Source organism: Rhea pennata, chromosome 1, assembly GCF_028389875.1.
Source record: "Rhea pennata isolate bPtePen1 chromosome 1, bPtePen1.pri, whole genome shotgun sequence".
Classification (NCBI taxonomy): Eukaryota; Metazoa; Chordata; class Aves; order Rheiformes; family Rheidae; genus Rhea; species Rhea pennata.
The window spans coordinates 94,971,846-94,991,951 of NC_084663.1; the positions used below are offsets into that span (position 1 = coordinate 94,971,846).

General features: G+C 46.6%; 1 protein-coding gene across 1 annotated transcript; it reads right to left on the reverse strand.

The window, feature by feature from the left end:
• Positions 1-5,432: 5,432 nt before the first annotated feature.
• LOC134151447 (omega-amidase NIT2-like) lies at positions 5,433-13,192 on the reverse strand. The gene is made up of 9 exons (XM_062595952.1): positions 13,119-13,192; positions 11,621-11,741; positions 11,381-11,469; positions 9,700-9,793; positions 8,686-8,760; positions 8,147-8,225; positions 7,350-7,448; positions 6,029-6,084; positions 5,433-5,658 (listed from the first exon to the last, which is right to left on the reverse strand). Exons 1-9 carry the CDS (start codon positions 13,146-13,148, stop codon positions 5,570-5,572), a joined length of 732 nt encoding a protein of 243 aa, XP_062451936.1. The 5' UTR covers positions 13,149-13,192; the 3' UTR covers positions 5,433-5,569.
• Positions 13,193-20,106: the final 6,914 nt, after the last annotated feature.

Below are 20,106 nucleotides of genomic sequence, written 5' to 3' on the forward strand. Positions count from 1 at the left end.
GCCATGTCCTTGCAGACTGCTTGGCGAAGCAGGCCGCCAGCCCGCACGGACCAGGGACCTCGTGCACCCTCCCACCACTGCCCGCCTGCTTCTTGGCACCTCCAGGCAACCAGGCAGAGCCTTTGCCACCATTGCTGCTCAGCTCCCATCCCTCATGGCTGCTTCTCTCTCCACACCCACCACTCACCTCTCTTCCGCCTTCCGGCGTGCCGGGAAGCCCTTGCACGGGCTGCGAGCAGCCCTTCGGCTGCTGCTGCTGCTTGTCCATGTCGAGGACTCACAGCTACTCTGGGGACTCGCTGCTCTGATGCCAGAGGGACCTGCTCCCTCCTCACCGAGCTACTCCCCTCAGAGTGTGGACTGGGTCAGGCGCGGCACAGCCAGGGTCACCATGGGGCCTGCCCCATCACAATGCCCGAGGAGGCGTGATGCCACCCCCATCACAGAGCCCTGCCTCTTACCGGGCAGCCCCCCATGACCACCTCCTGCTGCTGACCACGGCCACCCTCATCACAAAGCCTTGCCGGTTGCCGTGGGCACCCCATCACCATGTCTTTGCCTCCAAGCCTCTGCTCCCAGCTCCTGAGCCATCCTCACAGCTGGCAGCTGGGCAGCAGCAGCAGTTATTCTCTCCCCACCTCTCTGCTCCACAGCCCTTGCAAGGCCTGCCTTTCTTCAGGCCACGCAGAGCACACACCCACCGCAACGCCAGTCCTCTTGCTCGGCCCCATCATCCTCACCCCGACACTCTCCAACAGCGCTCCCTGCCTTCCCACTGCTCTCCCACACAAAGGGCAATTCCCACTCCACCCCTTCCCAAAGAGCCTCCATCCATCCACGGCAGTGCTCCAGGCAGGGGAGCCGTGGCCCCAGGTCCCCAGGCGCATTGCAGCCCTCTAGTTGCACTCGGACACCAAATTCCTCCTCCTTGTCCCCAGGCTGCGCGCAGGAGCACACAGGCCTCCGAGACAGCTGCTCGCTTATGCCAGTTCCCAGAAAAAGTGTGAGAGTTGTCCCCATGCTCTTGGTCTCCAAGCACTTCCTTAGTTGTCTGCATACACTGCGGTGGGCTCCTCCGTGGCTGCTTTTCAGCACACCACCCGCCTCCTTCTCCTGGCCCTCCCACACCATCACTTCCTCACTCTTCTGGGCGTCACCGGCTCCCCTCAGGCACCCCTGCCTTTGGACTCTCCTCACCAGCTCGGCCAGCTCCTGCATCCTCCACTCGGCGCATGGCCACAGTGTCCTCCCGCATGAAACGGGATGACCCACAGCCTTGGTCCCTTGCTGTGTGAAGGGCTTGCCTTCAGGACCTCCAGCTGCTGCGAGCCCAGGCCCCTCTCAATCACCTCTTTAGTGCTGAGTTCCAAGTGAGGTCTGCAGGCAAACCTGTTGTCTTATTTGTTGTTCAAAGTGCTACGGGTTTTCATAGAATCATAGAGTCAGTGAGGTTGGAAGGGACCTCTGGAGATCATCTAGTCCAACCGCTCTGCTCAAGCAGGGTCACCTCGAGCATGTTAGACAGGGTTGCATGCAGGTTGGCTTTGAATAGCGCCAGAGAAGGAGACTCCACAGGCTCTCTGGGCAGCCTGTGCCAGTGCTCTGTCACTCTCACCGTGAAGAAATTCCTGCTCATGTTCAGGCAAAACTTCCTGTGCGTCAATTTTTGCCCGTTGCCTCTTGTCCTGTCACATGGGACAACAGAAAAGAGTTTGTCCCCATCCCCTTGACACCCTCCCTTCAGGTACTTATACACATTGATAAGATCCCCCCCTCAGCCTTCTCTTCCACAGGCTGAAGAGGTCCAGCTCTCGCAGCCGTTCCTCACGGGGCAGATGCTCCAGCCCTCGGATCATCTTCGTAGCCCTACGCTGGGCTCTCTCCAGTACCTCCATGTCTCTCTTGTCCTGGGGAGCCCAGAGCTGGATGCAGTACTCGAGATGAGGCCTCCCCAGGGCTGAGGAGAGGGGCAGGATCGCCTCCCTTGACCAGCTGGCAACACTCTTCCGAATGCACCCCAGCATACCATTGGCCTTCTTGGCCACAAGGGCACAATGCTGGCTCATGGTCAACTCGTCGTCCACCAGCACTCCCAGGTCCTTCTCGGCAGAGCTGCTTTCAGCCCCCAGCTCGTACTGGTGCCTCGGGTTATTTCTGCCTAGGTGCAGGACCCTGTACTTGCCCTTGTTGAACCCCGTGAGGTTCCTCTCCGCACAGCTCTCCAGCCTGTCCAGGTCTCCCTGAACGGCAGTATCAGCCACTCCTCCCAGTGTGCTAGCATCAGCAAACTTGCTGAGGAGGCACTCTGCCCTCTCATCCAGGTCACTGATGAAGAGGTTCAACAGGATGGGAGCCAGTACTGAGCCCTGGGGGACACCACTAGACACAGGCCTCCAACTAGACTCCACGTCACCGACGACGAGCCTCTGAGCTCTGCCCTTCAGCCAGTTCTCAATGCACCTCACTGTGCACTCATCTAACCCACACCTGCTGAGCTTCTCCAGGAGGATGTTATGGGACACAGTGTCAAAAGCCTTGCTGAAGTCAAGGTACACAACGTCCACTGCTCTCCCCGCACCTACCCAGGCAGTCATTCCATCACACAAGACCATCAGATTGGTTAAGCAGGATTTGCCCTTGGTGAATCCCTGCTGGCTACTCCTCATCACCTCCTTTTCCTCCATATGCTTGGAGATGACATCCAGAAGGAGCTGTTCCAGCACCTTTCCAGGCATGGAGGTAACTCTCGGTAAAACGCTGCAGTCAGTTTTACCTCCATCAGGTGGCTATTTTCTTGGTGAAGCTTGTAAGTGATTAAAGACCAGCAAGGCCACGTGGTATTGCCATCAGGTGTCCCCCAGGCCAGCGCACACCAGGGCTGCCTGCCAGCACCAGAGCGAGCTGTGACTGCACAACGGCAGGTGCAGAAGGACGGCACAGCCCTGGCGGCCACGCCGCCGCTGCCCACGGCTGCGCTGCCCCCACCCACGTGCCGGGAGCAGGCGGGCAGGGCCACAGGGACCGCATGGGGACGGGGGCAGTGGGGATTGCTGTGGGGACGACGTGGGGACAGATGGGGAGACTGCGGGGGCAGCGGGCAATGGCTGTGGGAAGGGTGTGGGGACAGCCATGGGGACGGCTGCTGGGGGCAGCCGTGGGGACGCATGCAGTGACAGCTGCAGGAAGTGCACGGGGATAACCGTGGGGACAGTGGCGAGGGGGCAGCTGTGGGGACAGCGAGCAGGGGTGGATGCAGGGACGGCTGCCAGGGGCCGCAGGGATGGCCGCGGGGAGCGTGCAGGGCCCGCAGCTGTGGCACAGGACCTGGGCGCGTTGCTTGGCCGCGGCTGGAGCGGGGGCTGCCCCGGGACGCCTCCCAGCGCGGAGAGCACCGACCTGCACCGCAAGGCGCTGCGTGAACAGGTAGCTCCAGCACCCGTCAGGGCTGTCCCCGCTTCGAGGAATTCCCGTTCTCCCGAGGAAACTCAGCTGAGGCTCTGAGCTGACAACTTCAACTACGCGGAGCTGAGCGCATAGAGCCGCTCCAGCACCTGCCACTTGGAGCTCGCGTCCTTCAAGAGCTCCACTCATGTCAACTCCGGTCTCCACAGGTTGTAGAAGGAGTTTCTGGCGCAGAGCTGAAGCCCGAGAGGGAGCTTGTGAAGGCACTTGCTTTGCCCAACACAAAATGCCCCCCGCGGCCCTGCCAGCACCGGCACCGTCAGGCCCTTGCAGCAGGGCACAGCAGCTGGCCCCGACGTGCGGAGGCTTCCCCCCTGCCACCGCCCACCCCTTGCACGCACCTCCCTGGGTCGAACGTTGAGGCGTCCTGATGCTGTGAGGGAGAAACGCTTCCCCTTGCCCTCCTCTTCCTCACTCTCGCTCTGCCTTGGCCTCCGCTCCTTCCTCTGCAGGCAGGCTTCTCGCAGCTGCACCAAGGTCTGCCTGGTACACGCCAGGCAGCTCCTCTCGAGCTCCTCCAGTGGCTCGGTTTTGATGGAAAGCACTGCGAGGTACCGCGAGGTGTTGTCGGGGTGCACGCAGCATCATGCCTCGGAAGCGACGCATGATGCGCAAAGGCACCTCCTAATACCACGAATTGCAATTTACAGGCCAGCCATCACCTAAAGGCTTCTCAAGACAAAAGGTTCCTTGCTCTTCTGCCTCTCCATTTCCCGCTTTCTCCCGCAGAATGGATGCAGAAAACCAGTTGCTTTTATCGGTGTTTTCCTGTGCCGTGAGCTCAGCAGTGTCACAGCATTGTCCAGTGCTCTACACAGATCTGCCGAGCAGCGCTGGGTGGTCCTTTGCAAACCTGTGTTGTTTCGTGGCTTCCGTCTGTCCTTGGCTCACGGCACCCTACTCAGAGGACCATGCTCGTTCCTTTGTACTATGGCCATACTCATTGCTCACATAGATTATGGCTCTAGTTTTAGCTGTGTGAACAGAGAGACATGTCGGATGCAGGACTGTGAATGATTTTTTTTTAAGGAGTGGAAGTAGTAGTACCAAGGAGGCTTCCTTCTATGCAAACAGCTTTAAGACTGCTGGCCTGGTTCTGAGCATCTTAAAGCCATCCTTAATAATCAATTAGCTGATCTGTTCAGCAAAAGCAATGGAGTAAGGAGGATTTCACGGGCAGCTGATGGGAGGTAGCCTTTGACAGGGATAACATATTCTGACATTCGGCAACTCTAGCACCTGTCTTCTGCATGTCTGAGGATGTAAAGAGCTAGTGCAATTAATTTTCTAACCCTTTGACTGGCTCCTCTCACAGCCTTCTAAGTTTAAGCCTGCCCTCTGACAGCCTTCAAGTCCATTCTGCCATGACATTAAGGAAGCAGTATTTTTTGGTTTTAACTTGCATGTTACTACGCCTTTGCTTTAACAAAAGGGTAGTGCACATCAGTACTACAAGAACTCCAAGAAGGAGAATTTAATACAGCTGTTGTCTAGAGAAGGCACAAGAACCAAAGCCTGTTACAGATTCTTCTAGAGTAGTAGCTCTCTCTGGCTTCCTCTTGCACCGTCTTTCGGCAATGCAGAGCAGAAGCTGGCCTCTTTGGCTTAGCGTGTTAAATTTTAGGCTTGCCCAGTCAGGAATTGGGCATGCATGCAAGTCTAAACTGATGGCTTGGGCATGTACAACTGAGGCAGGAGACAAGCAGAAAAGTCATGCTGCTAGATCATTTGACAATTCACTGAGAAATCCCAGCTACTACAGCCACTTTGCAGGATTTCCACAGGTAACATGGTTTCCGTCCCCATTTCCTGCAAAACAAACCCCAGATAGTTAGAAAACACCTGACTTCTCTCTTTGTCCTAGCTGTTAAATACCGCAAAAAAAAAAAAAAAAAAAAAAAAAAAAAAAAAAGGAATGAGAGGAGATATAAAAGTCAGCTCAGAAGCTACATTTGAATGGATTTTTAGAATTACACCAACAAGATAGTTATTTATTTTTTTATTAACTATCCATTTAGCAGTAGCCTCTGGAGCTACCAAGCAAAGGAATCCTAAAGATGAAGGCAGCAGCCATGATGCCACCTGAGCCTTCTGCATTCACGCGGCTTCATTTTTTCATCTCTATGCCATAGAGATCATTACGCTTCTGGCTCAAAACAGGGATTTGTTGACGGATTTCTGCAAGCTTCTTCAGATCTACAGGGAGAAGAGAGAGCTATTAGAACACAGTCAGAAAGGCCTGGAAAGTGCACAGCTTGCTCTGAGCAAGGCAGGAAATGAGCAGCTTTCACAAAGAATGTTCCTGTTGGTCACCATGACTAGGGAGCCAGGCAGAACAAAGCCTGAACTTTGCTCTTGCCTAAGGCAGCAGCTGCCTTACAAGGGAGGAGACGGGAATAGTCTGGCCTCGCTGCTGCTCTTCTTGTTTTATGCTAGCAGAGACAGGGAAGGGAAGGCTGCATCATATGTACCTGTGTAAAGACAGACAAGCCCAAGACCCCCAGCTCTTAGGCTCATGACCCTTACTCAGGAGAGGAATAGAGTAGGAAAAAACCTACTAGCTTACCCATATCTGCGTACAGACCTGCTTCTTTGGTGCCAGCTTTGGCTATGACTTCACCCCTGCACAACTGAGGACGTTTGTTCAGAGCATTAACACAGAGGTACCAAGGCCGCAATCCAGTTGCTGTTGCTTGTGTAAGAGCGAGCCTACCCTTTGAGAGCTGGGGCTGTAGAGGCAGGGCTGACCTAAAACCAGCATCCTAATTCCTCTCTCTTGAATGATAGAAATAGCTTCCAAGTTTTCATGTGACATATGCATGCTTAAGTATGCTTCTGACGCTCAAGAAGCATGAACCAAATATGAGAACCAGTGCACGTGACCATGGAATATAACTTAAGGGGAAAGAAACATCTCCAGCAGGTAAGGACTAAACCTTTCCCATTTCAGATCCTACTGGCTTTTAACAGGAGTACACTTTATACTCTGCCTGAGCTACCAAATGCTATCAAGGCTCCACCAGGAAGAACATCCTTGCTATCACCACATGAAGTTAAAAGCTCTTGACATAGCTAAAAAGGTTTTACTTACTTTGCAACTGTCTAGAAGAATGAGTGGAATTTTTCATTTGGAAGAAAAAGAGTTGACTGAAGACTCTGTTACTTTTACCCAGGGCCACTCAAGCGCAGAGCAGAAAGTTACTGCTGCTTTAGTCAGAATGTGTCTTGTCTAGTTGAAGACATTCTTGTTCCTTCTTGTGCCAAAGCAGGGTTGTTCTTTGAGGAAGTTAAACGGTTTCGTGCAAAGTTTAACATGAGTTTGCTCTGCACAGACGATCATCACAGTTCATAGTAAATAATGGAACAAATTTCAGGGACAATTCAAGAAGGTCAGCAGCTTAACCAATACTTAATGCTACTAAAGTAGTTTCTGTGCTTCCAACGAGAATACACATGGTAAAACTAGTTTTACCATGTAATTAAATTTTACCAGTTTACCAAATTAATTTACCAGTAATTAAAAAAAAAATAAAAGCCCCCCAAATAATATTCCTAAAAATAAGAAAAAAGGATGATTTTGAAAATGTCAGCTTACTGCTCCCTTGTCTGATTTTGTTGCTTAAGAACATGAAATGCATCTGTCTGCTGCTTTTGCTACGTGAAAAAACCTCTTAGAGAGCAAGGGCCTATATCAAATACTGTTAAATGGGGCACTTCATAAAAAAACAAAACAAAACAAAGAAAAAGAAAAGAGTTCCCCAAAATTTTTTAGCTTTTTGAAAGAACTGAAGACACTTTTAGGAGTGGGTGGAAATGTGAGACTGAACTGTGACTGTCAAGTAAAACGCTTTTCAACCAAAGAAAAAAAATAAGCTTTTCGAACTCACCACGGATTTACTACAGTGCTGTGTCCCCAAGCAACGTCGGATGCTTTTTCATCTCTAGCAGGAGATGCAGTAGCTACATAGACTTGATTATCAACAGCTCTGTGTTTACAGAAACATAGGGGAGAAGGAAACATCAGTGGACTTTTCTTCTCTCTTTTTTTTCTCTATACCACCACTTAACTAAGCAGAAGAGAAAGAAGTCATGCTGAAAGAGTAAGCAATGCCTCCTTCTGCAGAGTAGCCAAAACCATTAATGACAAAGGTCAGAGAAAAATCAGAAAGCTTGGAAAGAGAAGTCTCTACTACCTGCCCCCAGAGTTAGGGTTAGCATGAATTACCTATTTGTTCAGTATGTAGCAAAGGTGACTGAAGCTGACCAAATGAAGACCTCTGACTTAATTTACGGCTTAAGAAAAGAACCCTACATCCAGGAGCCTTGGGGTCTGTTTCTATCTTCAGTTAGAGCAGTTCTTAACTGGTTACGGCTGGCTCCTGCCTCTTCTCTCTAGAAGTGGGTGTGTGAATGGTGCTCAGAGCAGTACAGGGAAAAGGTCCTTGTAAGGGTACAGCAGTGGGCAGAGGGGCTGACAGGAGTGAAGGATAAGCATCTCCTGCTTTCCTCCTTGACAGCAAAATTTGGTGTCAAGAAGAGCAAGGCTGAGGAACAGCAGGGTGACAGCAAGGTGACCTTGCAGTACTTCCTACTCTGCATAACATGGGTTAGAATACAAGAATTCCGTTCTGTATGCTAAAACCCCCTATGGAACAAGGGTATAAGCAGGTAACTCAGTCCTTACCGTCCCCTTTGCAGTAGTTCCCAACGAGCTGGTCCTGTTGTTAGATTAAAAGCCCCTGGATATATCAACAGCTGGCAACCTTTGTTAAAAGAAAATTAGAACCCAACCATCATCAAGGGGAAAATGGTTTACCCTACAGCCACCCTTCACGCTGGAGGTCAAGGCAAGCTTTCTTTCAGTGTTTATTGCCTGACCTGTGTTCACAAAGGAAGAAAATTTAGCCTCTCCTTGCATGGTACTGATGATTATTTATGTCAGCAGAGCCCTACGATATGATGGCAAGTGTGGGGCCATGCAAACTTCATCCATCTCTACTGTTCCATCAGCAGAGGCATAGCAGGAGACACTCCTTACTCAAGCAGAGGAGATACTCGTTTGAATAATGAGGACTCAGACACAAGCTGCATTTTGTATTATTTGTGTCATGAGAGGGCCTGGTCATGCACAGATTACTCGGTGTGTACCACCCTGAAACAGCCTTGCATAGTTCAGGCCTTCAGGCTAGCCCTGCTCCACTTTGTTAGGTGACCCAGTCTCACCTTTCTGTCCACAGACTTGAGCCAGCTCAGCAAATCTGATATCATAGCAGATGCCCAGGCCCACTGTACAGTATGCTGTTCTCAAAACACAAGAGACAACAGTCATATTGCTGCCAGAAGTACACAGAATTAATCACAAGCTTCCCTGCAGCCATCCTGCCAGCTGTTAATTAACATGCGTCACAGCAACAAGAGGAGGTATACTTACATGTGTCTCCTTACCTGCAGCAAGCACTGGCTATTTGAGGGTGAGAATTCATTCATCATAAGGGCATGTCCACAAAATTACGCCATACGAGGTCTTCGTGTAATGTTGCATTTCTCTCTCATGGAGCCACAAGCTTTCCAGTGACGTGCAAAGAAAAAGAGACCACTCACTGCTCTGCATGAACTAAAGAGACTACAATTATGTGCTTTCTTACAGTGTGCACGTTAGGAGGAGCAGGAAGTGGCCACGGAGCTGAGACTCTTAGGAGAGTTCAGTTATGGGGCATGACAGTTATGGGGCACTGAAGACAGAGTGATAGGCGTGTTGCATCTTTATCAGACGTAGTTGATGCAAGAGTGTTTAAATGGTGTTTAATAGTTCACTGTCTCCGTGACTGTATCAGCTTCATGTGAAGCAACATGCTAGTGTAGCTGTTTGCTCTATGTAAAACACAGCCTGGAAAACAATATAAGCAGTCTTCACCTAGATGCCATTTCTCTCAAAAGAAAGAACAATACAGTAAATACTCAATTAGAAATCAACAGAGCCTTGTTTGGTAATGGAAGCACCATGATGCGTACTTCATCCTTTTCTACTCTTCTGTCCTTTTTCAATCTCATCACCCTTGTAAAGAGTTTTAGAAGTAATTCGCACACTTGGAACAAACTTAAACCTCTATTGGTCATAGAGATCAAACACCTACTATCAATCCAACAACCTAAAAATCTCTAAAACAACCGTTCCAAGACTGTCTGTAGCATCAAATTGGCAGCGTTCTTTAGAGAGAAGGCTTGTCTTATACCCACGAGTATCAAACACAGAGGAAGCACTCCCTGGACTCAGAGTCTCAGACTCTCTGAACTGGATCTTCCCAGGAACATTTATGTCAAACAAATGAAGCTCTAGTGAGAGGGTTAATAACAATTAATAGCAATTTCCCTGCATGCTATTGGAGCCTCTTTATGTTAGAGCCATGTATTTTCTAGTCTGCTTCCTCTAGACTGCTCTCTTGCCAGGATCCCAGCTGACCATTGCTGAAGACCGAGATCATCTTTAGGAGATCTCACAGTCAGGTTTCTCCTCTACATGTCTCGATGGACTTCAGGGAAAGAAAAGACTGGGCATTTTAAACATGCATTTAAACTGGGCATTTGATATATGCTCATCCTTGGCCCATGCAAGAATAGGCAGTAGGTAAGAACAGCTCCACTATCCGGCCGCTTCTTTGCGGCATGCATTCAGATGGTTGGGGCAAGAATTGCTGCCAAATAGCTCTCTTTCTGGATTTCATGAGTAATTTTGAAAAAGAGAGGCTACAGATTCAGTGTCTGGAGCTTGTCAGGATGCTCTGAAGTGCAATCCGTTCAAGCACAGGGCAACTCCTCTCCCTTGCAAGGTGGGAGGCCCATTCCTCCCAAGCTGCTCCCAAAAGTTCCCTCACCAAGTCACGGAGCTCCCCTCCCTTCAGCTACGTGGAAGTGTCTCAGCCTCTGCAGTCACCATCTCTCCCTCGCTAACCAGAACCCTCTTCCTGAGTGGGACCTCCTAATACTGAACCCCTTTTAGTATTACTAGGAATAGCTTCCTATTTATACAATACGACCTCTATTCAACAAGTACAGTGTGCCTGGACTGCTCTGGTACAACAGAAGGAAGACAACATACTACTTCAGAGAGCTATCTAATCAGGTAGCAAAGTGCAGAATCAGTTTACAGAATAAACCAATACCCACACCCCAGACCTATTCTGCACCACCTCATTTGTTCCAAGGAACCCTGCACTCTCTCTTTTATTTTATCTTGAAACAAATACGATGATGGTCGCCTAAGGAACAATATACCGGTACGCAAAGCCAGATTAACAGCAACTACGCTCTGTATTTCTGTTTAGGTAGGCACAAAGCAACATCCAGGTGGAAGGAGACAGTAAGCAACCATCTACCACAGACAGCAGGCACAGCTCCACCTCAGAACTTGTAGGCAGTCCTTTGAGCCTGCCTACACAAATTATACTTACAGCACACAAAAATGTGTAAAGAGCAGTCTTCATGAGGACAGGAAGGCTATGTCCACTGGGAATCTGAAGAAAAAAATCCTGATCCCAGCAAAATGGCACTAGATTTCAGACCTAGACCAATGTACAAAGGCACACTGAGTTGGATCAGGACTTACTCTTTATGACAGATTTCCCAGCACCTGGGACAAGTCAATTAAGCCTTCCGTGCCCTACTATCTCTATCCCAAACAAGTCTGTGATCACCTTTGAAAGAGGGTATTTTCATGTCTCAAAGAAAAACTGCAGGCACTTATTAACCACAGTATGCTGCTGATTATTACTGCAAGAGCCTACTGGTCACATCACCTTTAGGCACAGATGAGGTTACTTGTGCCTTCTAAAAAGGAAGCACAGTATCATTTTGAGGGCAACTGCTAAATGCTATTCATACCAATAGGAAACCTTCTAATAACAATTCTCTGCCATCTTACCTTCCTAGGCTTAGCCAGCATCACACCATCAGGCCCAAAGACAGTACACGTATTATACAGCTTTCCACCATCCTCTTCTGGAAGGGAGCCTTCATTAAGGCAAGAACAAAGATTTTGCACTGTAATATACAGAGTTTTCATGCATCTGCATCACTGCAATACACGGAGTTTTTGTGCAGCTGCACAAACAGACTTTGCCCTTTTTCCCCCTCAAGGAGATAAGCGTGAGGAATAAGCTACCTCCAACAAGATAAATGCTACACTCCTTGGCAGCTTCTGAGAGTTTGTGTCTCGACTCTCCAGGAATCGTCTCTGCGTATTCTTTGAAGTACTGGGTTCCATAAGGAGAGTTAAAACATTCCTCAAACTGGAGAAAAAAATGAAATTAAGTTAAAATATGATAACACCACTTCTATCAACATTCTGATACAACCTTCAGCTTTACGGGAGCTCACTAAACAGCTCCGCAGATATCAGAGAGCCAATAGAGAGCTGGAGACAACGTGGTGGGTGTCCCGATGTGAACATGTGGCAGACAGAACATGAGCTAGGAGTACCAGGCAAGCTGTTAGTAACAAGGCTAGCATATTTATCCACCTAGACTTAGCAAGATTACAAGGAGTCTTCTCAGAGCAATGAACCAAGTCCCACCTAGCTCATCTGACAATTTAGAAGCTAAATTTGATTCTCCCTGAACTGAAATTCTTGCATTCATTTTCCTCCTTTTTTTTTTTTTTTTTTTTTTTTTTTTTGGAAGGACCTTTGCAGAATATGGGCAGAATATGGATTTCTCAACATCTTTTTCTAAAGCAATCCTTTAAGTAGCATTTCCCCACAAGTGAACAGAGTCCTGTCTTAGTCTCTAGTCTGTTCTTCAGAATGAGGCATGTAATCTTTAGACAATAAAATTAACAGAGGGGTTTAGATCACAGAACCACAGAATCACAGATTCAGTAAGGTTGGAAGGGACCTCTGGAGATCATCTAGTCCAACCTCCCCGCTCAGCAGGGTCACCTAGAGCATGTTAGACAGGCTTGCATCCAGGCGGGCTTTCAATAGCGCCAGAGAAGGACACTCCACAAGCTCTCTGGGCAACCTCTTCCAGTGCTCTGTCACTCTCCCAGGGAAGAAATCCCCCCTCACAGTCAGGCAGAACTTCCTGTGCTTCAGTCTCTGCCCATTGCCTCTTGTCCTGTCACACGGGACAACTGAGAAGAGTTTGTCCTCGTCCCCTTGACACCCTCCCTTCAGGTACTTAGACAACATTGATAAGATTCCCCCCTCAGTCTTCTCTTCTCCAGGCTGAAGAGGTCCAGCTCTCGCAGCCGTTCCTCATGGTGCAGATGCTCCAGCCCTCTGATCATCTTCGCAGCCCTCCGCTGGACTCTCTCCAGTACCTCCATGTCTCTCTTGTCCTGGGGGGCCCAGAACTGGACGCAGTATTCGAGATGAGGCCTCCCCAGGGCTGAGCAGAGGGGCAGGATCACCTCCCTCGACCCGCTGGCAACACTCCTCCGAATGCATCCCAGCAAACCATTGGCCTTCCTGGCCACAAGGGCAGATGCTTAGATAGATGGCTAGCAGTATTTGAGAGGCCCAAGATATCCTGAACTCACTCTGCATTACATTTGCCAGCCCTCTACGCACATGAGACACCCCCACTCACACTGTTACTTCTCTTCTAAAGGAATGCAGCAGGAGGCCACAGGTGAACTATCAGATACCACTGAGCACCTACTCTTAGACAACTGATTCCCCGCCCAGGCATGTGCTTTGGTTGTTACTTCAGCTCACTGGAAGTTTTTACTAGGGAAAAAAAAAAAATCAAGCCTGGAATAGCACAACAAACATTTTTGCCCCAACTGTCCAAACAAGCATCTTCAGAACTACAGTCGATTCTTCTGAACTAGAAGATCTGACCCAAAACCGGATGAGTTTTTGCCACATGCACAAACACACTTGCAGAAAGAGAGGCACAAAGCACAAAAAGCTGTTAGGCACCAGCTAATTCATGGCAGAATTTGTGGATGGAAAATTGAGAGAGGAGGTCTCTGCAGACTGTCAGATGAGTTTCTCAGGCCTTTGAAAGCCAGAGTGCTCTTCAGGAAAATGAAATCAATCCTAACTGCCTTCACCTTCTTCTTGTCACCTGCAACAGCAATGTGCGTGGTAGCAAAAACATAGGGCTGTGCTGTAAGACAACACTGGAACATGACTGCACACTGCCTGCACAGACCTCCTGGTTCCATGCTCTCCAGAGTGGAAGAACGCAGGGACAGATCTTTGAATTTTTTTCAACTCGTTTCTAGATTCAAAAGGTTCTGCTGCTCTTTCTTTACCTATAAATACTACAAACTGGTTTTGTCCAACAGGTCTTCAGGTTCAGAAGTGAAAAACAACAACACAACAAGGGCAGTATATCACAGGAAAACTGCCACATGCCTCTGCACTATATGCTCAGGGCAAGTCTCTGTGAAGGGTGACTTTAAAATAAACAAACAAACAAACAAACAAGGGGAGAGAAGAGGCTGTTTCATACCTGCCTCCTAGCAGCAACAAAAACTTTACCTTCCCAAAGCCTGTGAGAGACCTTCCTTATTTAAGAGGACCTACTTTATAAGCATAAAGTATCACTAGCAAGATAGAAGTCTCTACCAAACAGGGCTAGAAACCTCAACACTTGCACATGTGACAAAACTTGCAAACAATAGATAATCTCCATGTAGGAGGCCCAGCCAGGATAATCAAAGGCCACGCGCAGTACCAAAGCTGTGTTGGTACAAAGCAGCGGGGAAGCTTGCTTAACGCTTGGCCTGTGACAGCACGACGGAGAACATTCTTTGTTTAAAACATTCACAACCAAAGCTCACCCTGCAGAGAACTCTGCACTCCTCAGTCAGAGGCTGCAAGGCACAGGGGTAACAAATTCCTTCCTTCCTTCCCCCCAAAGAAGAGAAAGGAAAAAGCTCCCAGCTGCATGGGGAAGGTCACCTCACTGCCAACTGTATCCGTACTACGTGATACTTGATGGGAATGGTCCGTGTTGCAACTTTTGTATCTGTACCACCTGCTATTTGGTGAGAATAGTCTAGTGCTGTAACTTTTTAGTGCCTAGAACAATACCGCTGTGTTAAGCGGGATACAAACAAGTAACTAACAAGGTCATGGAAATCTGTGAGAAAGAACAGCGGTTGGTCACATATAGATTCTGTGGCCTCCAGCCACAGAATCACCATGAGAAGCAGTCGACATGAAGGTCAGAAGCCGAAGAGTAGTGAAATAGCGACCCCCAAAGTCAAATGTGGCCCCCGAAATAAGTCTGCACGCGTGCGCAGTATCATAGCCCTGTTATGCAACTGGGGCGGAGTTGGGCTAGACTCCCCGCACTTGCTGGCCCCAGGAGCCGGGACTCCCGCCTACCGCAAGTAATCATAAATGCCGGAGTTTTCCGAAGGAGGGTTAGGCTGCTACACAACAGAGGACCACGTTGCCTCCTCGGGGACGCCCGAAAAGATTGTGCCTGCCGACTCTCCCTCTCGCCATGCAGACGATCGGGACAAGCATTGAGGTGGTCCTTCTCGAGATTACCATCGGGTCGGTCTGTTTGCAAGTATCTACTAATAAATTGCTTGCTACTGAAGAACGTTTGTGCATGTGTGTGTGTGAGTTTGTGCTGGCTTGCCAAACCAGATGTTTGGCCCCCGGGAATCTAACTAGAACAATACCTCCAACTCCTTGAAAGCCCGCTGACATACAAATTAAGAAAAATCAGTAGTTTGAAATCAGCAAGGCTTAGACACTGAAATTTTAATATTAAAATAAAAAATATTTTTAACTTCTACTTTGAAGAAATAAATTTGAATTTATTCTCCTAAAAGGAGTTTGAATTTTGGTTTGTTAGGGTGACTATAAAAAGGGAACTTATTTGATTATCTACAACTACATTTAGATTTTAAATTAGATTTGGTACTGTTGCTAATCAGATGATTCACTGCAACTACCAGCATGTAGTCTTTCATACAGCATAGCACATTATTTCTGATTCTTATGAATTTTGTAGGATAGTGGAAAGTAAAGATGTTCCTTATTTACTGACAGACTAACTCTGAGTCCATGATTTGTATTAATTTGCCTCTGGATGAAAACTGACATGAGCAGAATCTGTTTTACAAGATTTTAAAATTAAAATAGCAAGTTAAATGTTCATTAAATCTCTCACTGTTGAGTTGGATATGTACACAAATATTTGAGTTTTCATTAGATCCAAAGCATCTTTCTACACAGACTCCTGAAAAGGCTGATAACAGTTCAGAAAATGTACTGGCCTCCACCTACCTTGAGATAACAAATATAAGTGATATCAATACTGAATTCAAATTATGCCTTCATCCATGTGACGGTATAACAAGTGATACAAGGCAGTTCCTAGTTTGCTTGTAGTTTAAGCATATGGATATTTATTGTAGGGCTCGTGGCTAGACTTTAGTATAAGTTCATACAGTTTTCAATTTAATACTAAACACTCCTTTCATAAAAATCTGATCTTATGTATTAGAAATAAATGTGTTTTATTTCAGTCAAATTATGTCAACTTTACTAAAGCTAAATAGAGTCACAATAAAAGAAGGAAAAAGTCTATTATGTTCAAGGAGGGAATAAAAGAAGAGGAGCTTATACACCAAACATTACAAAAAAATCCAGTGCCATAAAATTTCTGGTGAACATTTTTCCCTGTCAATTACAAGAAGCCAATAGGTCTCATTACTGCAAATGAAAAGTTGTTTTACAGAAGTGTTTATATATTTTCCCATCCAAGCCAGTAAATATTTCATCCTTCCTTTCCACTACCTCTCATACACAAAAAAGAGCTATATGAAGATTTATTTTAAATTTGGAGACCATTTGTCTTGCTAAAATGCGAAATAGAGAGATTTAATAAGACCCTAAATTGAAATCTCTATCTAATCTTCGCTCTGAACTTTATATTTATTACTTTAATCAATTTAATAGTTTCACATTACAGAACATCTGGCAAAAAACAAAGGAAGAAGGAGCACTAATTGCATTTGGAGGTTAAAGTGCTTAATTCTATATGGTATGAATATGAATCTCCTCCTGAAAAGATACTGTGATTTGATAACAGTGTAATTTCTCTTTCTTTTGTAAGACAGACAAGGAAGGAAAATAAGTCCTGCCGGTTTTTAGAGCTATAAAATGTACAACTGCAATCTAAAAGTGCTATGTATATATGCAGTAACTCCATTCTCTGTCTTAATATTCAATCATGCAAAAATTAAGTAAGACAAGTGATAAAATGGAAAATCCTCTTATCAATACCACAGGAAGAAATAACAGAATCTGTGAGTCAGCACTGAATCAGCCACCTGAACACCGATACTAACATTATTACATGGTATCAATGATAGGGTCATTTTCTGTGATGAGCCGGCAACCAGATCCCGTGGCAGTTCCTTATGGATATGCAGGAATATTATTTCTAATATCCTGGCAACATTCTGCTTTCACAAATGCAATCTTTCACTTTTGCTGAGAATGCTATTCAAAAAAAAAAAAAAATCTTCTCTCTAAAAAGGTAGGAAGTTCAGAATGATTAATATATTTTCTCCTTCAAAGGTTACATGCATTTTGGTGTTACATCAACTGTTCAGATTAAGTACAAGTCTTTGGACAATTAAAAACTGGCAGGACACAATATGAAGAAGGTCAGGATTAGAAGAAGGAAACTGAAATAGAAATTATATTTTTCAACTCCTGGGGCCTTCCTTCCACTGGGCTCTGTTTAGTCCGTGCAAACTATCACTTACAAGCTGCTACTGGGAACTTCCAAGGTGTCACCCATCTCAGAGTCTGAGTGCAGATAAGATATTGTTTTCTTACTATGACTTCTTTCTGATTTTCTGTGCTCTCTCATCTTCCTCCTCAAAGCTTCCTTCAAAATGTAAAAACCATTAAGGTATTTAATTCAAACAGCAAAGCTCTAAGACAACTGAAAGGACATAAGTTTCCATATAGGTGATCCAAATGGAATTAAACTTACCAATTAGCTCTTGGCAATCCTTATGAATTACTCTCTGTTCTGGTAGGTCTAAACAGCCATCCCAGGATGCCAGGCTGTCCCCCTTTCCTACAACATTAAGTGCAACCTGCAAGCAAAAATAAAAGACCCTAAACATTTTTAGTGCGCTTCTGTAGCTATCTAATTAGTGGATGCAGTAATTTAACTCAACTGAGAGCAAATATTCAAAAACTGAACCAACGTATATGCATATGAAAGTTTCAGTGTCACATGAACAGGGCAGCTCTTCTGTAGAGATGCCTGATAATTAAAACATTCACTTCAAATCAAATATACCTTCAAGAATTCCCGGCTTCTTGATTTAAGTTCATGTTTACCTTCCAGACTTTGGCCCTCAGATCAGCAGGCAATTGCCTTCCTTGAATGATGTTTCTCACAGTTTCAAGATCACAGCCTCCTTCTTCTAGAGCTTCTGCAAGATCTTTTCCCCTCTGGTAATGATAATGTTGTATGTTTAACTATTAAAAATAATATTTTCATCATACAATATTTTTCAGTGTGCATCTATGAAATAAATGTGGACTCAAGGATATTACCAGACAAAAAATACACATTTAAAAGATAAAGGCATATTATTAGATAATTTCTCAGGTACTGAAACTAAATATTTGCAAAATTTCATTTGTCCCTTTAAGGCTGTCTGTCTAACTGCTTGTTCCATTCAATTTATATAAGAGAAAACCTAAGTTTATATATTTCTTTTCTTTTCATAAAGCAGCACAACATCTTAACTATTTTCCACCAGCTTTGACGAAAAGCTCAAGACTTTGTTTCACGTACCTAAAGACTCAGGCGTACACCCAGGGGGTTTATAGCCAGAGCAAAATACAGAACATACTTGTTTATTCAGGACAAATTTTATTCAAATATAAAGATTCATTTCCTGTGAATAACACAGGTAGTTCTAGTAACACTGCATTCTACTGTGTTCTACTGTGTTCCATTGCGTTCCATTGTTTTCCTTTCTCTATGGTGTTCTATTATGTTCTATTGTGTTAGTCTCTTTTGCGTTCTATTGTGTGCTGTTGTGTGCTATGACGTGCTATTGTCTTCCTTTTTGTTTGTGTTCTTTTGTGTTCTACTCTTTTCCTTCCTCTTTTGTGTTCTCTTTTGTGTTCTTTTGTGTTCTTCTGATTTCCTCTTTTGTGTTCTGTTGTGCTCTATTATTTTCCGTTCTATATTGTGTTATATTTTGTTCTATTGTATTCTGTTGTGTTCTATTGTGTTTGTTTCTCTTTTGTGTTCTTTTGTGTTCTCCTGATTTCCTTTCTCTTTTCCATTCTTAGGGTTTATTGTGTTCTATTGATTTCCTTTCTCTTGTGTGTTTTATTTTGTTCTATGGTTTTCCTTTCTCTTTTGTGTTCTTTTGTGCTCTTTTGTTTTCCTTTCTCTTTTGTGTTCTGTTGTGTTCTATTATTTTCATTTCTCTGTGGTGTTCTATTTTGTTTTATTGCACTCTATTGTGTACTATTGTGCTCTTTTGTGTTTATTGCGTACTACTGTGTTCTATTGGGTTCCTTCCTCTTTTGTGTTGTTTTGTGCTCTTTTGTTTCCCTTTCTTTTTTGGTGTTCTATTGTGTCCTTTTGTTTTCCTTTCTCTTTTCTGTTCTACTGTGTTCCACTGTGTTCTCTTGTGTTCTACTGTGCTCTTTTGTTTTCCTTTGTCTTTTGTGTTCTCTTTTCTTCCATTGTATTATACTGTGTTCTATTCTTTTCCTTTCCCTTTTGTGTTCTGTTGTGTGCTATTGTGTGCTATTGTTTTCCTTTCCCTTTTGTGTTCGTTTCTGAGCAGCAATGGTGGCAAAGGCTCTGTCTGGTTGCCTGGAGGTGCCAAGAAGCAGGCGGGCAGTGGTGGGAAGGTGCACGAGGTCCCTGGTCCGTGCGGGCTGGCGGCCTGCTTCGCCAAGCAGTCTGCAAGGACATGGCTGCGGCTGCTAGGGGAACTGCCTTTGCCCATCTCCTGCCCCACGCTGGCCAGCTCCCTGCGCAGGCGGCAGCCTTTGGGAGCAGGGCAGCAGCTGCGCAGCTGGGAGAGCGCTGCCCTCGTTTAGGGTGGCGCAGGGGCCACCAATGTGCCTGTGGGAAGCCTGGGGAGTGGGGCAAAGGACTGCAACCACTTTCCCCTCTCCTGGGCTTGGATTGCAGAGGGAAGAGGACAGTGCCAGGGATGTTCTCGTGGCAGAGCACAGGAGGGGAAGAGAGACACCGCCTGTGCCCAGGTTGCCCCCTCTGCCAAGCCAGGCAGCTAGGCAGGCTCAGGGAGGCCTGGAGGCCTCTGCGGCCAAAAGGGCCGCATCACCAGGAGGAAGCCAGCTGCCTGCTCTGGAAGCGGCCTGCAGATCTTCTGCAAGGCACAGGGCCAATGGCAGGGAGCGCTTGCCGCCCCTTGGTGGTGCCGGGAAGGCTCTGGACTGCGGGTGGAGGCTGCGAAGGGAAGAGCTTAAGCCAAGCCATCTTGCTTTGCCTGCCCTTCGAGTGGCCAAGTGGGAAGCTGGTGCTCTGCCCCAGCCAAGTCAAGAGCATGTCCACTGCATGCCGGAGGCCAAGCTGAGGTCTTGCACAGGGGGCAAAGCGACGCTGGTGCCACACAGTGGTGCCAAACAGTGGACCGTTCTTCCTGGGAGAAGCC

What these genes read in the sequence shown, in the direction of transcription:
- LOC134151447 (XM_062595952.1), bottom strand. Translation starts at nt 13,148, where the DNA reads ATGCCTGGGCGGGGAATCAGTTGTCTAAGA. An exon ending in TAGCATTTATCTTGTTGGAG is followed by an intron (nt 11,470 to 11,620) that starts GTAGCTTATTCC and finishes GCCTTAATGAAG; the next exon opens with GCTCCCTTCCAGAAGAGGAT. An exon ending in TGCTGGCTAAGCCTAGGAAG is followed by an intron (nt 9,794 to 11,380) that starts GTAAGATGGCAG and finishes CTCTCACTAGAG; the next exon opens with CTTCATTTGTTTGACATAAA.